Genomic DNA, 16623 nt, shown 5'->3' on the forward strand with positions numbered 1-16623 from the left:
TTACTGCCAACTCTTACACCCTAGGATTCTTCCTTTATACCCGATCTACAAAATCTCAGCTCTCTTTCCTATTTCTCTCGGTTGCTATTTCCAATAGCCATCCACCTTTGACCCATGCATCAGATGACATTGCCTCCTTTTTCACTTAGACACACAAGAATATTAGAAATTAAGTTCCTTAACTTAACAAGCTATATCTTTCAAAGTCCTTACGGCAGTCATCTCCATTGTGAAACTGTAAACATTTCTATTAAAGTCAGCAGGGAAAACACGGAGCTCAATACCACACATATTTCAACAGTATGTTGAAAACCCTAGCCAATGTAGTAACATTACAGAAAAATATGGAAAAAATATGTAAATATACAACAAAAATAATAATATAGAAAATAAAAGAATTTAAAACAAGTGACAATACTATTTTTATTTGGGAACAGTATATTTGAATGGGTATGGGAGAAGAAATGTAAAACTTATTAAAGTGGCTAAATTTGATATGTACTGGTTCATGTAGCAAAGGGATATATGACATGATGACAACCCACATTGGCTGAATTTTAATCTGCATATGGTGATGGAATTATTTTAGTTGTGGTGAAAAACGTGGTGAAATATATGGGCATTCTAAAGGAAATTTTGTACCAAACAGTGGTCATCAGCATGCTAATTATAGTTGAGCTTGATTTAGAATTTTTGCAGAATGTTTAATCTCAAATTATATATTTTTTAAAAATCTTAAAATGCTCAAGAGAATTTTAATATCCTTTTAAGAGGAGATACTTTTCTTTCACCCTCCATCTCTCCCTTCCTTCTTTCTTCCTTCCTTCTTCCGTTCAATTATGACACAAGTTCAGTTACTCCTAAATCTTAGTTTTCCGTTTTTTGTTGTTTTAATAAGTACCTGATTTAGCACTCCTAAAATTCACACTACGTTTAAGAATTTTTTAAAGTTTTTATTTCACTTATCGTTTAATGGAACTAGATAAGAACATGTTTTTCTCCTCTTTCTCTTCTTCTCCCTTCTGTTTATTACTACCTTCATCTTTCCTTCCCACTTTATCTTGATTTAACCCTGGAATAATTTCAGTTGCCTTAATAAGCCAAATGAAGTAGGTCTTATCATCTCTCTATTCATTCATTCATCCATCCATCCACCCATCCATTAATAGAGAAGTTATTCATCTATTTGTGGATTTGAAATGTCTATAAGATCTATTTTAATTTCTAAATACTTAGAGAAAATAACATATGTATATTTAATCTCTTGGCTGTTTCTTCCTGTAGTTATATGTTTTAAATAACCTGTTTATACTACATTTTGCTTAACAAATATATCTTCATTTGTCTGATAGGCCAGTGGATACCAGGCCTTGACATTCAACATGAAGGTTTGAAAGAGTAGTTAAGGATAAACTTTGAACTAATCTCCATTTTCAACCCTCCAGCAGTGCCTCTCCTCAAACCTTGTGTGCCTCAGTCTTGAGCCTCTCTGAGGTTCTACCAGGCTCATAAAATCCTTCTCTCCTGTCATGTGGGCTGTGGCTCCACTAAATCAGTCCGTGTTCCTTCATGAATCTTCTCTTTCCAAAACCTGGGCAAGGTGGTTTATTGTTTTATTTAAATTTAATTATTCCTTACCATTATTCTTTAAGTTTCTGGAGAAAAAAAGTCACAAGCATTCAGCTAACCATCTTTAATTAGGGGCAACTCTGCTCTAAATTGTAATCAGAGGCAAAATAAAATTAGCTGGTAAATGTATTCATCTTTGGTAGTCATGTGATCTTTTGCAAATCATTTTACCTGTCCTGGCTTTAATTTTTTCATAAAATGAGCTTACATGTATTTTATAAGGATATGAGAATTAGAGAACATACAATTAATTCAAAAAATAACAATTTTTTTTAAAGCAAGTAACTTTTGTTACTTGAAGATACATTAAAACATACTCTTGGAAGATTATAGTTCCTTGTATTAAATGATATTTATTCAGGAGTATATCTGAATTAGTAAAATAGTACATAAATCTTTGACTAAAGAGTATTAGTGATTTCAGGTATTATCCTCTTTACTAATAATTTAAACCAAAAGATCAAATGTCTTGCTGAAATTTTTGTCTTAAATAATATTTCAGTATCATGTACTCCATGGTCAGATCATCTTATTAGCTAAGAAATTTTCAAAGGAAACATTTTCAGTTTTCCAAGTACCATAGATAGTTTTTATGTTACGTTAGTTAAAATGGTATTTCATAAAATAAAATTTCAAAATTTTATTAACTAAAAATATAAATGTGAGTTCAAGAATCTTATAAATGTAGTTTATTTTAGGGTATTTCTTTGAAACTAGGTTTCAAGAATTGAAAAATATTTAAATAATCATTGCTTTTTCATTTACATTTTCTAAGTTGTAACTGTTTATCTTACATGACAATGAAAAGTGGTATTTATAAAATGTATGTTTATGGTATGCCTTTTGAGAACTGTATAATTGATAAAATAATTTCATCTAAAATATAAAATTGAAAAGAATATTAACAGTTTATTGAGTGACATATACATATGCATTTTCTCCTGAAATTGTTTTTAGGGGCTGGATATCACAGTTTAATATTGATATATTTGAGGGGGAAAACTATCATTTTTCTTTTCTTCTATTAATACCAAGCACAAATATTTGCATTTTAATTCTGACATTTGATAATTAACGTTTGTGTTTTCTAGGTATAGCTTACTTGAGTGGAATGTGTAGTGAAAAGAGAAAATGTATTATTGCTGAAGACAATGGCCTGAACCTTGCATTTACAATTGCTCATGAAATGGGCCACAAGTAAGTAAGAATCCTGGCTATGCTAATATATTAGCACGTACATTTGTGATCTGAGTTATTGAATTACATGCATATCTTTTCATTTTTTGCTTTGAGCCTAAGTTTTTTTAAATTAGGTAAATGAGGAGGCAGAGAAGATCATTTAAATTTGAAGAGTGTCTTCTGGTTGTTGTAACCATTCCTGATACTCTGAATGAAATCTTACTACATTATTAAAATCCTCATCAGGACAATTGTTACATGGCACATGATTCATTTCACTCGCATTTCCAAATGATATAAACCTTGCAATAATCATGACACTACACAACTGTGCATTATTCAAGCATCCAAGGAAAACACTATGCACAAGTAAAAATAGTTCCAGCTTCTAATAGTACCTGTTTGTTATTATCCACTACAGAGCAAAGGAATTAATCTGTACAGTTTAGGAGTAATGCATCTGGAAGAGAATTAAACTGGACACACAATTCATGTGTAATGAACATTAAGTATGTCTCAGGCATAATTCTAAGTAAGCACTTTACATAAATTATTTCACTTAAAACTCACAAAAAGCAGGGATTTCATTTTACAGATAATAAAAATAGCAATAATAATTAGTGGTAGCAATACTTATATAGCACTTACTATGTGCCAGGCACATTTCTACATGCTTTATGTATCCCCACAGCGTTCTTGTCAGGTAGACTGTAAGAGTACCCATCTTATAGGGAAGAAAACTGAAGTACAGAGAGGTTAATTTACCCTCCCAAAGTTATAAAAATACTATGATGGAGGAAGGATTTGAACTCAAGTCATCTAACTCAGGTCATACTGTTCTGAATTTCTTCATTAAGTTGTCTACTATCTTTGGACCTTGGATTCCTCATCAATAAAATGGGGATAATATCTGTGTTATGAGGTTGGTTTGGGATTCAAATGACATAAGAAATAGACACATATTTACAGGAAATACATTATAGTAGAATGGTGTGAGTTAGGGAATCAGACTTAATTTTGACTGTAGGCTTCTCTACATGCTAGCAGTATCAGCAGTACAGATGAAAAGTATTTTAATTGAACTCAGATTTACTGAAGTCCTACTCAGGGAGGTGATCTTTATGGAGACCTCTTTGGTCAAAGACATATTTAGTTTGGCCAGCAGTGTTTCAAAAATTGAATCAGTTGCCAACATTAAAAAGTATAAGTTTGACATGAAAATTCAAATTTCCAGACCTGGCAACATTAGACTCACAGTCCCATATGGCAGCCATTCCTTGGAGTTGAGTAGCGTCTGTACCATTTAGGCTGGGCCCATCTTTCCCAGCTCATCACAGGCGGCAGCACTCTGCTATCGTGCACCCAGCTGACTTCGTTTTCATTACATACCTGGACTCTGTAGACAGTTGCGTAAACTTGTGTTGGCAGTGGATTGACTGGTAAAGGAAAACTTAGACAAAAACTTATATACCACATAACGGTGTTTGTTTAAAAAAGCTCTTTTTATTAGAGTAAACTGAAGTATAGGAAAATAATCAAGTCATAATTATACAGCCCTATGAATTATCAAAAATTGAATGCACCCATGTACCCATAACCTAGTCCAAGAAATAGGATATTATCAGCAGGGATTGATTTTTGATGTCACTGTTTTCAGATGTGTAGGTACACTTTCATTTTCTCCCATGCAGGACTTCAGTAGTCATTCAAGTGCTCTAGAATATATGAGGAGTTTGTTATTTGAAAAAGAAACAAGAAAAGATAAATACACTTTAAAATCATTATCCTTTAGGGAAAGTATGCAATACAATGACCTCATTCAGTATTTCACACCAGGAATCATAGGATTTAGATTCTTAATTCCAATACAGTTTTCATAATTTAAAGATGTTTCAGTTTAATCAAAATAGGAAAAACCACATGTATCATTTGAATGAAAAATGCTGACAATAATGTTTAGAGGTGAGAAAAAGTTATTGTTAAAAATATTTTAAGACAGTGCATATTAATCATAAATACAATTTCTATAAATTAAATGTAAGTTTCTGAATAATTAAAATTTTTACTTCAGCCATGCATTAACAGTTTGGTAGACAAGCTGAGTATCTTTTTATGAAACAGACATTAAATAATTTTGTCAAGTACCCTGAATACTAGAGGGTTCACTTTAAAAAGAAATTTTAGAGTTTAAAAGCAATTTCTTTTAAACTAATTTCTTCAGTCTGTGTTATATTCTAAAACATAGGAAAAACAGTAATTAAAGGAACCAACCACAGTACAAGTTGCTTTATTAATATGCAAAGGCTCGGTCAAGAACCTACAACTACTTAAACAAAAAACTAAATGATATAATTTAAGGAAAGGCCACTTCAGCTTTATGTAGTAGAAACATTGGTTTATGACCAGGAACTCAGGTTGGAATGGCTAAAATGGTAGTAAAATATTATTTTATTTGACTTTTATAGAGCTGTACCCAAAATCAATAGAGATGTGCCAAAGGTATGTGTAATGCTTGATGGATTAATACCAGGACATGTGATATATGTTGAACTACTTAGCTGCTAAAAATTCTCCTTACCAGTAAGCAATATTTGTCTCAAAAGTAGAGGCTAAAATTTTTCTTGCTGCTAGATAGTGGGAGACAATAGCAGTGAGAGTAATGGTGTCTTCATAAAGAACAAACAAACAGCAGGAAGTTCATCCATATAAATTACATCATCATCATCCAGTGTAGGATAAAAAGCACAATGAAACAAAAATATAGGAAGAGGAAATAAAAAACAATGTTCATATACACATAGCTTCTCACATAGGGAAAGTTTTCATAGATGTTAGAGAAGTATATTTATGGATTCTATGTGCATGTGCGCGCGCACACAAACACACACACACACACACACCCCAACAGAGCTCTTTTACTTAGAGGTATAATTAAGATTCAGCTACTTAAGTGAAGCTACTTAATTCTTATTTTTTTTGCTTTTTGAATTTCTTTCTTTTTTTGGTTATAATTTCTTCCAGTACATTCAATATATTTCCTGTAGGCAGAAATGGATTGTTTAATTTTTCAACCCACAGTTTAAGAAAGGCAGAATGATTTTATCTGAACTTGTCAATTCAAGAATACATTTATAATTACACATGAAATGATTCTAAATTGATTTGAGTGTATTTATGATTGTTGCCTTGAATTTGATCTCTAGAAATTCCCAGAGCAACTCCACGTATAGCTGGAAAAGTCAATATGGGCCACCAAGTAATAAAACTGTCTCTTGAGGGGGGTGAGAATTTAAGTAATTGAAGTGAACAAAAATATCCTTCTTTTACTATTGCAAAAGAATCTTATGTAATGTCTGCAAAAATATATTAAAATTTTCCTTAGAGAAATTACCAATTAAAAATCTTATATGGGGCTTCCCTGGTGGCGCAGTGGTTGAGAATCTGCCTGCTAATGCAGGGGACACGGGTTCGAGCCCTGGTCTGGGAAGATCCCACATGCCGCGGAGCAACGGGGCCCGTGAGCCACAGCTACTGAGCCTGCGCGTCTGGAGCCTGTGCTCCGCAACAAGAGAGGCCGCAATAGTGAGAGGCCCGCGCACTGCAATGAAGAGTGGCCCCCACTTGCCACAACTAGAGAAAGCCCTCGCACAGAAACGAAGACCCAACACAGCCAAAAATAAAAAAAATAAAAAAAAAAAAAAAAAATCTTATATGTAATTATATACAAAAGTGTGAGTTAGAATCCAGAGCAAGAAAGAGGAAATAAATGATTTATACCAATATTTTATGATTCCTTTCCAAAATTATTTTTCTTTCTAAATGATAGGTCAGGGGAGTGATTATTTTTCTTATAACCAAAAATTTCAACAATAGAATGTTTTTATTGGTATTTAGTGGTTTTATACTCATGAAATACAGATAGGACTTTCATTAATTTACTGTGATGAAGGCTAAAACTTTATTTTTATAAATAAAATACCTTATGAAATTGTTCATAACTTTGACAGGGTTTTTGAATACATATGTATACACATATTCACTATATTTCATATGTCTTATAACACCTTTATGAACAAAATTTCTTAAAGTAAGAGATTATACTTTGATTTCAAGCTATAATTTATTATTAATATATTAATTGTGGTTACATTACTGTGCGTGGGGAGAGAGTCCCCAAGACCACCCTCAGGTTCAGTGATTTGCTAGAAGGACTCATAAAATTCAGCCAAGCTGTTTTACTCATAATGATAGTTTATTACAGTAAAAGGATATAGATTAAAATCAGCAAAGGAAAAAGGCACATAGGGCAGGGTCCAGGGGACACCTGGCGCAAGCTCCCACTTGTCCTCTTCTAGTGGAGTTGTACAGGCAATGCTTAATTCTCTCAATAATAATGTCTTGAGAGCACGCACATTATACTGCCAACTAGAGAAGCTAACCCGGGCCTTGGTACTCAGGGTTTTTAGTGGAATTTAGTCACGTAGGCATGGCTGACCACCTATTCCCTACAGAGGTCAAGCTGTTCTAAGTCCCCCACCACAAATCATATTTTTAGTATTAACTATGGGACATGTCCCAGGGCCCCCAAGTAAACAAAGATACTTTTTTATTAGGCAGGATATTTCAAGAGCTTAGAGTTAGCTCTGAGGAGCAAGGCAAGTCCTAGACCTTTGTTTAGAATATGCAGGTTTGGGACCACACAAACCAGTGGAGTTAACTCTCAGCTGCACAATTACACAGTATTTTTAAAGTTTTAGAATATCATATTTATATTAGGTTACTAAAGGCTATCTAATAACAATTTAAAAGTCTTCTTTTATTATCAGACATTGTACTAAACAGTTTATTCATATCTAATCCAATCTCACAGAAGTCTTGAACTAAGTATTATCATCTTTTTACAGATGAGGAAACTGAAGCTAATAGAGATTACTTTTTCAGGAGTTCTTCTGATGTTAAGGACATTCTTTTTTGATCAAATATATTGTTAAGATCTTCCTAGTTCTCTTAGTTTAATCTTGTCTTTTAAAGTTTTTGACCTGCAGACTGTTTTTTAGTAGTCAAATCTCATATTATTTTTTCTATAGTTTTTTGCAATTGGAAGTGCTTCCTCATTCTACAATTAGGAAAATATTTTTGTCTAGTTGTTTTCTGTTTCCTTCCCCTCCCGCTCTCTCTCTCTCGTCTCTCTTTATTGCCATATAACACTTGAAGGTCATCTAGAATCTACTTTAGTGTATGTAGTACAATTCTCTCCACTGAATTTGATTTTCTCATTAGCTGCTCAATAACTGATCTTATATTGGAAATGTGGTCTCTGATGAGGTAAGGAGCTATGCCAGAATATAGCACATTGCTCGCTTTGTTGAAAAAGTCTTGAAATTTAAAAAAAAATCAGTTGAACTAAACTGTGGGCTTAATGATGTAGCTGATTTACATTCTAGTGCCAGCCGCTTATCTAGTTACAAATCTGTAAAAAAAAGAGTTCACCTTCTGGCAGCCATTGCCCAGACCACACTTTGAGTAGCCCTGTTACATAACAGTTATTCACTCTAAGTCAGTATTACATAGGAGTCACATTTGGTTGCCAGAGAGAGGAATGTTTTTATTTTTAGCCTGAAAGGCGGTTTTTATTTGAATTGTTTATCTCTGTCCTCATATATTCTGTGCAGTCCTTTTAGACATAAATTCTGTGATACAATCCATTGCAAATAATAAAAGTTGTTCTTTTGTACACATTTTTAGTGATATTTTAGATTTGTTTGTTATATAAATGTGTGTGTGTGTATGTACCATATATACATATCACATACTTTTTCCTTTAGGGCCACAAATAATTCAGCCCTCTCTGTGAATTCCAACTAAAAGTAAAATAAACCCTTTAATATCGGGTAAGCTTTTACTAAAACTTAGCCCCAGGTCTTAGATATTATAAAATACATACATTATTATGGAAATAATAATTTGAAAGATAATTGTTAGTAACATAATCCTGTGAGTATTTTTCTGACCTTGCTGTATCTGGAGATTTATTGGGCAGCAAAACTTTACACTGACTTAGCACATTGCGACCAAAGACTTCTGCTCCCACCTGAGGAAGGAAGGCAATAATATTAGCTTTACTTTAGGGATGATGCTTGCCAAAGCCCACACAGCTAATAAGTGACTGAGTGGATGTTCAAAGTCAAGTCTGTCCAAATCCAAAGCCCATGTTGTTAATTACTGTGCTCTGTCAGAAATGCGGATGGGTACTTCTAACTCACTTAACTTACTTCTGGGCTGGCTCTTTATTATCTATCCCCAACCTCATGTCTTCAGCCATACTTCACACTATGCTCCCTCTCATTCTCAGCACTGCAGCCACATTAGAGTTCTTACCGTGTTTCTAATGTACCATGGTTCTTCACACTGCAGGACATTGGCACATGCTACACCCTCTACCTTACAAGGATGGGAACATCTTTGAGTAATTATCTCCTACTGATCATAATTCACACATCTTATCAATAACCATTTCCTATGGGATGTGTTCTGTGTAGGTCAGTCTATTAAACACCTAATGCCACCATCTCTTTATAAATGTGTATTCATTCATCTCTTCATAGGCTTTAAGCTCCCAGGGGTAATGAACCATGCCTATTTTTTATTATCATAAGATTCCTAATCCATTTGATAGTGCTCGGTACATACTAGGCAAATGATAAACATGTGTTAAATAAGTGAATGTTTTAATATAGTAATTATCTTAGTAAAATATTCTCATGTGTAGAATGTCAATGAAATTTTATTATAGAAAAGGTGCTGTATGCACACTCAAATTGTTTAGAGCATTTTTAGCTATTGTATGAAACTTTTAATAAGTTACTAGGTAAAGTTTTATTAAAATAATATCATGGGGTTTTTTTAATTAATTAATTTATTTATTTATTTTTGGCTGTTTTGGGTCTTCGTTGCTGTGCACAGGCTTTCTCTAGTTGCGGCAAGCGGGGGCTCTAGGACGTGTGGGCTTTAGTAGTTGTGGCACACAGGCTCAGTAGTTATGGCTCGCAGGCTCTAGAGCACAGGCTCAATAGTCGTGGTGCACGGGCTTAGTTGTTCCGCCGCATGTGGCATCTTCCTGAACCAGGGCTTGAACCCGTGTCCCCTGCATTGGCAGGCGGATTATTAACCCCTGTGCCACCAGGGAAGTCCCCATGTGTTTTTAAATATACCCAAGGCTACATGGAGTGAGACTTTATTCCAGCATGCACATGCAGAAATGATTCCCCACACCCTAGAAGTGCTCCCCCCTGAGGTCTTCCTATCACAGTAAGTGGAAGCTCCATCCTTCCAGTTACTCAGCCAAACACCATGAAACTGTCCTTGAGCCCTCGCTGTTTCTCGCTCTCAACATTCTATTCATCAGCTGTTGACTCCACCTTCATAATACATCCAGAATCTGATTACTTCTTGCTAATTCTCCTGCTACCACTCTGGGACAAGCCAATATCACTTCCCACCTGGATTATTACAGTGGCCTCGTAAATGATCTTTACTTTTCATCCCTTGCCTCCTACAGCCTGTTTTCAATTCAGAGCCAGGGAGAGTCTTCTAAAACAAAGCAAATTGCCTGACTTCTTTGCTTAAAATCTTCCAGTAGCTTCCTATTGCACTGGTAAAATTCCCAGCCCTTAAAATGTCCCGCAAGACCTTACATAGTCTAGCCTCCTTCACTTCCAGCCTACCATTTCCCTCCTTACTAAGAGGGTTCTAGATGCATCAGCCTCTTTTCTGTAACTCAAACACATGAAGCAAACATCTACCTCAAACCCTGTACCTTTTGCTTTTCCTTCTGCCTGTAATGTTCTTCTCCAGAACAGCCACATGGCTGTCTCTGTTTTTCTTCTTTAGTTCTCTGCTCAAGTGTCACCTTAGTGAGGCCTTTCTGATAACATGTCTTACAAATGTAAATATAGTCACAGCCCCAGCTTATCCTCCTCTGCCTACTTTAATTTTCTTCATAAAATGTTTCCAATTCAGCTGTGTATCTATCTGTCTATCTGTCCACCTACGTATCTATCAATCTATGTGTATGTATATGATGAATTCTTGACTCTTTAGTTCACTGTTGTATTCCCAACCTCTAGAACAGTAGTACTTGCATACTTGGCACATAGTATGTACTTTTATTCAATAAATTTATTACTAAAAATGTAGAATATATAACCTCCTAAGCCGTGTAGAACAGCTGAATATATGAAAGTACTAATTGTCTAGTAGAAATGAATAAAATATTCTAATTGAGGAAATCAATTGTTTTATCTAAGTAATAAGTTTGCATTTACTGTCACATTAAAAATTTACATTAGAATTAACATTATGATTTGGATTGATAGACATTGTAAAGACATTGAAATCTCCCCTCCCCATTTTAAATACCTGAAAATTCCAAAGAGAGATTTTTTAAATCAATAGTCAAGCTAAAGAGCCAGAAAGAATAATTTCTACATACTAGATAAAGAAGTAACCTATTGATATAAAAGAGATGGAATTTCTCACTCACAGGAGGCTAAGTCTTAATACTGGATGGAGGAGCTGAGGGTTTAATGTAGCCTGGTGAAAGGGAGCCAAAGCTTCACAGCCCCTTACATGGCAGTGTGTATCTCCAGCCAGCTGGCAACAAATGGTTTGTTTGCTTCAGGACATGGAGTGAAAAAGAATCCATCAGAGTCTGGGATGAACCCTATTCTAATGGCATAGTTTCACAGCATAAAGGCAAACATTAACAAAACAGAGGTACAACTACAATCATAGTAGGAGTTTGTTTTTTTTTTAATTTTTTAATTTATGTATTTATTTACTTTTGGCTGTGTTGGGTCTTCGTTTCTGTGCGAGGGCTTTCTCCAGTTGTGGCAAGCGGGGGCCACTTTTCATCATGGTGCGCAGGCCTCTCATTATCGCGGCCTCTCTTGTTGCGGAGCACAGGCTCCAGACACACAGGCTCAGTAATTGTGGCTCACGGGCCCAGCTGCTTCACGGCATGTAGAATCCTCCCAGACCAGGGCTCGAACCCGTGTCCCCTGCATTGGCAGGCAGATTCTCAACCACTGCGCCACCAGGGAAGCCCCCATAGTGGGAGTTTTTAACACAGCTCTCTGAAACTGATAGATCAAGTGAACAGAAAGATCTATATGGAAGAGAAGAGATTTGAACAACTAAAAATATTGATCTATTGGGCAGATATAAAATCTACAGCCAATTATAAAAGAACACCTGCTCTTTGAAAACATACTGGATAGTTACAAAGAATGACCATATATTGTTTTATTCTACAAGTCTAAACAAATTTCAAAAAATGAATATACAGATGAATTTTTCTGATCATAATACAATTAAGTTAAACATCCAGTAACAAAAAAACTAAGAAATTTAGAAATTTACAAGCATACTTTTGAAAAACCCATAGATCAAAGGAGAAATCATTAGGGAAACCAGAATATTCTCAGGTTTAAACAATAACAAATATACTATTTAGAAAGTGTAGCTTACAGATAAAATAGCACATAGAGGAAAATGAATAGCTTTAAATATACATAAAAATTTTATGATGAAATTAATGCCCTAAGTTTTCAAATTAAGATGTTAGAAAGATAACAACAAAGTAAAAAAAATAGAAGAAATAATGAAGAGTAGAAACTAATGAAAAATGTGATAAATGTGAACAACAAAGCCAAAATTAAATATATGAAAATGCAAGTAAAATTGACAAAGATAGGATTGATAGAGAAAAACAGGCATAATTAAACAGTATTAGAAATGAGAAAAGGAGATGTAACACAGATACCAAAGACATTAAAAAGATACTAAGAAAATACACTAAATACTTTCATGGCAAAAAGCTACAAACAGATGAAATGGGAAAATTCTAAGAAAATGTAATGGAAGGACATAAAGATCTATAACTATTTAAAGAAATTGAATCAACACTTTAGAATCTTTTCAAAGAAAACACAAGTTCACATAGCAATAGCTTTAAGGAAATTTAGAAAATCTAAATTTTCTAGAATGAAGGAACATCCTCAAACTCATTATTTGAGGCTAGCATTAATATAATATGAAAATCAATAAAGGACTATTATGAAGAAGCAAGTATCAATTATTTCTTATCTGAGAATGATGCAAAAATGGCAAAGAAACATTTTCAAAATAAAGCAGCACTGTATAAATAAACGAAGTTAATACAAGAGAATAAAGTTGACTTTATGTCTGTATAGAAAAGGTCATTTATCATTTAAAAATCTTAATCCCCACATTAACAGATTAATTAACAGATTCTGATTTTTTTAAAAATTTTTATTGGCGTATAGTTGCTTTACAATACTGTGTTAGTTTCTTCTGTACAGCAAAGTGAATCAGCTATACGTATACATATATCCCCTCTTTTTTGGATTTCCTTCCCATTTAGGTCACTACAGAGCATTGAGTAGAGTTCCCTGTTCTATACAGTAGGTTCTCGTTAGTTATCTATTTTATACATAGTATCAATAGTGTATATATGTCAATCCCAATCTCCCAATTCATCCCACCCTCCACCCTCCCCCTTGGTATCCATATGTTTGTTCTCTACGTCTGTGTCTATTTCTGCTTTGTAAATAAGATCGTCTATACCATTTTTTTCAGATTCCACGTATATGTGTTAATATACAATATTTGTTTGTAATTAACAGAAAAATTACACTATCTCAGTAGATGCAGAAAAAAATCCAATAAAATAAAATTTACTCATGTAAATTTACCAAGATCAATGGGAAACATGATTCTTAATTGTTAAATATTAGAAACATCCTCTATAAAATTAATAAAATCATAAAGATCTCACTATATCTACTTCTATATATGTACTGGGGGTAGAAACCAGTACAGCATGAGAGTAAAATAAATGAAAGATGTAGGGATGAGAATGGAAGAAACAAAGCTATTTTACTTTGCAAATGATATGATTGCCTACATAAAAACACAATATAATGCAAAGGTAAAGTATGGAATTAGTTAATGAGTATAGTAAGTCTATTGGATATAAGATAAATATAAAAAACTGTCAACACAAAAATACAAAATCATTAAAAAAGAGGATGCTGTTTACTGTAACAATAGAAAACACAAAATACTTATGAATAAATCCAACAAAAGACAGAAAAGCAAATACCCCTATTAAAATTCATTAAATCAAACCTGTATCAGTGGAAATATACCATGTTTGTGGATAAATGAAATATCTTACAGATGTCAGTTCTGCTGTACATATTTTAGAGGTTCATGGAAATTCCAATGATAAACTTTTATATAAGTTGGTAAATATTTCTAACATTTATATATAAGTACAAATAGCCAAAAATAGTCAAAACGTTCTTGGAGAAGCTATGAAGCTGGAGGCAAAGGTAGAAGAGGATGAGGAGGAGAATAACATGGGAATCTTTCTCTAACAGAAATGAAGACCTATCATGAGACTATAGTAACTAAGATCTTGACATTTACACATATATTGACAGGTAATACAGTGAAATACAGAGTCATAAACAGGCCCATGCCTACTTGAAAACCTGACATCTGACCACGCTGTCATTGCAGACCAGTAAAGAAAGTTGACTGTTTATAAAAATGTGGTGGTACAATTGGTTTTCCACATGTATAAAAATAAAATTGAACACTTTCCTCAGCTCATTTCTAGAAATCAATTCCGGATAAAATAAAGACTGATACATCACAGATGAGACTTCTAAGAGAAAATATACAAGACTGTCTTTAGGACTTCAGGACTAAAATGATTTCTACAACAGCACACACTTTGTGTGCCTTCTTCTCGAAGGCGGAAATTTAAGATCTGATAGGTCATGGATCTTAGAATTTGTCTTGTTCAAATTTCCTATTTGTGTGATGGTTTCCCTTAATACTTTTTTGTTGTTGTTGAAGTATAGTTGATTTACAATGTTATGCTAATTACAGCTGTACAGCAAAGTGATTCAGTTACACATATATATATTCTTTTTTTAATATATTCCTTTCCATTATGGTTTATCATAGGATTTTTTTTTATTGGAGTATAATTGCTTTACAATGTTGTGTTAGTTTCTGCTGTACAATGAAGTGAATCAGCTATATGTATACCTATATCGCCTCCCTCATGGACCTCCCTTCCACTTGACCCCCCATCCCACAGAGCACCGAGCTGAGCTTCCTGTGCTTTACAGCATGTTCCCACTAGCTAGCTATTTTACACATGGTAGTGTACATGTGTCAGTCCTGATCTCCCAATTCGTCCCACCCTTCGCTTCCCCCCGCTGTGTCTACATGTCTATTCTCTACGTCCAGGTCTCTATTCCTGCCCTGCAAATAGGTTCGTCTGTACCATTTTTCTAGATTCCACATATATGCATTAATATACGATATTTGTTTTTCTCTTTCTGGCTTACTTCACTCTGTATGACAGACTCTAGGTCCATCCACATCTCTGCAAATGATCCAGTTTCATTCCTTTTTATGGCTGAGTAATATTCCATTCTATATATATACCACATATTCTTTATCCATTCATCTGTCCTTGGACGTTTAGGTTGTTTCCATGTCCTGGCTATTATAAATAGTGTTGCAATGAACATTGGGGTACATGTGTCTTTTTGAATTATGGTTTTCTCAGGGTATATGCCCAGTAGTGGGATTGCTGAATCATATGGTAGTTCTATTTTTAGTTTTCTAAGGAACCTCCATACTGTTCTCCATAGTGGCTGTATCAATTTACATTCCCACCAACAGTGCAAAAGGGTTCCCTTTTCTCCACACCCTCTCCAGCATTTATTGTTTGTAGATTTTTTGATGATGGCCATTCTGACCGGTGGGAGGTGATACCTCATTGTAGTTTTGATTTGCATTTCTCTAATAATTAGTGATGTTGAGCATCTTTTCATGTGCCTGTTGGCCATCTATATGTCTTCTTTGGTGACCTGTCTATTTAAGTCTTTCACCCATTTTTTAATTGGGTGGTTTGTTTTTTTTAATCATAGGACATTGAATATAGTTCTCTGTGCTATACAGTAGGACCTTGCTGTTTATCTCCTTAATGAGTAAGTTATTTATATTACATAACACATTCAGACACACACACATACAATGTAGTATGTGTACACATACATATTACATATATTTGTTTTCATGAAAATATTTAATAATTTTAAAATAAATTTAAATTTAGAAAGGAGGGGCAAAATGAGTATCATTTATATAAATGGAAAACTTCAGACAATCTACTAAAAAACCTATTAGAACAGTGGGAGAATTTTATTGGCCTGTTACAAAACTGTAAAATTTTTTTTCTTTCCAATACATGAACAAGAGCCACTTGCAAACTATATAGAAAGAAAAAAATTTCATTTATATTGAAGATAGCAAAAAATAAAATAAACATTAAAAAGATAAAACACCTAGGAATATACTTACAAAGGAATGTACAAGACTTATAAAAAGAAGAATTATTAACCACACAGAGTCATAAAAGTGGTTTAAATAAATGGAAAGAGATTTCCTGGTTTGGGATAGGAACAGTCAATATTATAAAATGACAATTATCTATATATAAATTAATATAATCTGCCCAAAATAGCAATCGACTTTTTTTACTAGACAGCCTGATTTTAGAGTCCATGTGGAAAACTCAACATAAGAAATTTCTTGTTTAAAAAAAAAAAAAAACTGTGGGGAGGAGGAGGGTGAGCACTATCAGATAGTAATACATTTCAGAATAGATAAAACAGTTTGTGCTGGTGCTGGAAAAAGCAGACAAGT

General features: G+C 33.9%; 1 protein-coding gene and 1 long non-coding RNA gene across 2 annotated transcripts in view; one reads left to right on the forward strand and one right to left on the reverse strand.

Annotated features, from left to right (window-relative positions):
- Positions 1–16623, forward strand: part of ADAMTS19 (ADAM metallopeptidase with thrombospondin type 1 motif 19) — a gene marked incomplete at its 5' end in the record, with an annotated part of 291838 nt that overhangs the window by 130920 nt on the left and 144295 nt on the right. The window contains one exon of the mRNA XM_082380775.1: positions 2721–2826. Coding sequence (XP_082236901.1) covers positions 2721–2826 — 106 coding nt within the window. The remainder of the gene's footprint in view (positions 1–2720; positions 2827–16623) is intronic.
- LOC309623705 overlaps positions 1–16623 on the reverse strand; it is a 393796-nt gene that overhangs the window by 125867 nt on the left and 251306 nt on the right. The gene's annotated exons all lie outside the window — the stretch shown is intronic.

This window comes from Balaenoptera borealis, assembly GCF_965194805.1.
Source record: "Balaenoptera borealis genome assembly, chromosome: 2".
In the NCBI taxonomy this organism is placed as follows: domain Eukaryota; kingdom Metazoa; phylum Chordata; class Mammalia; order Artiodactyla; family Balaenopteridae; genus Balaenoptera; species Balaenoptera borealis.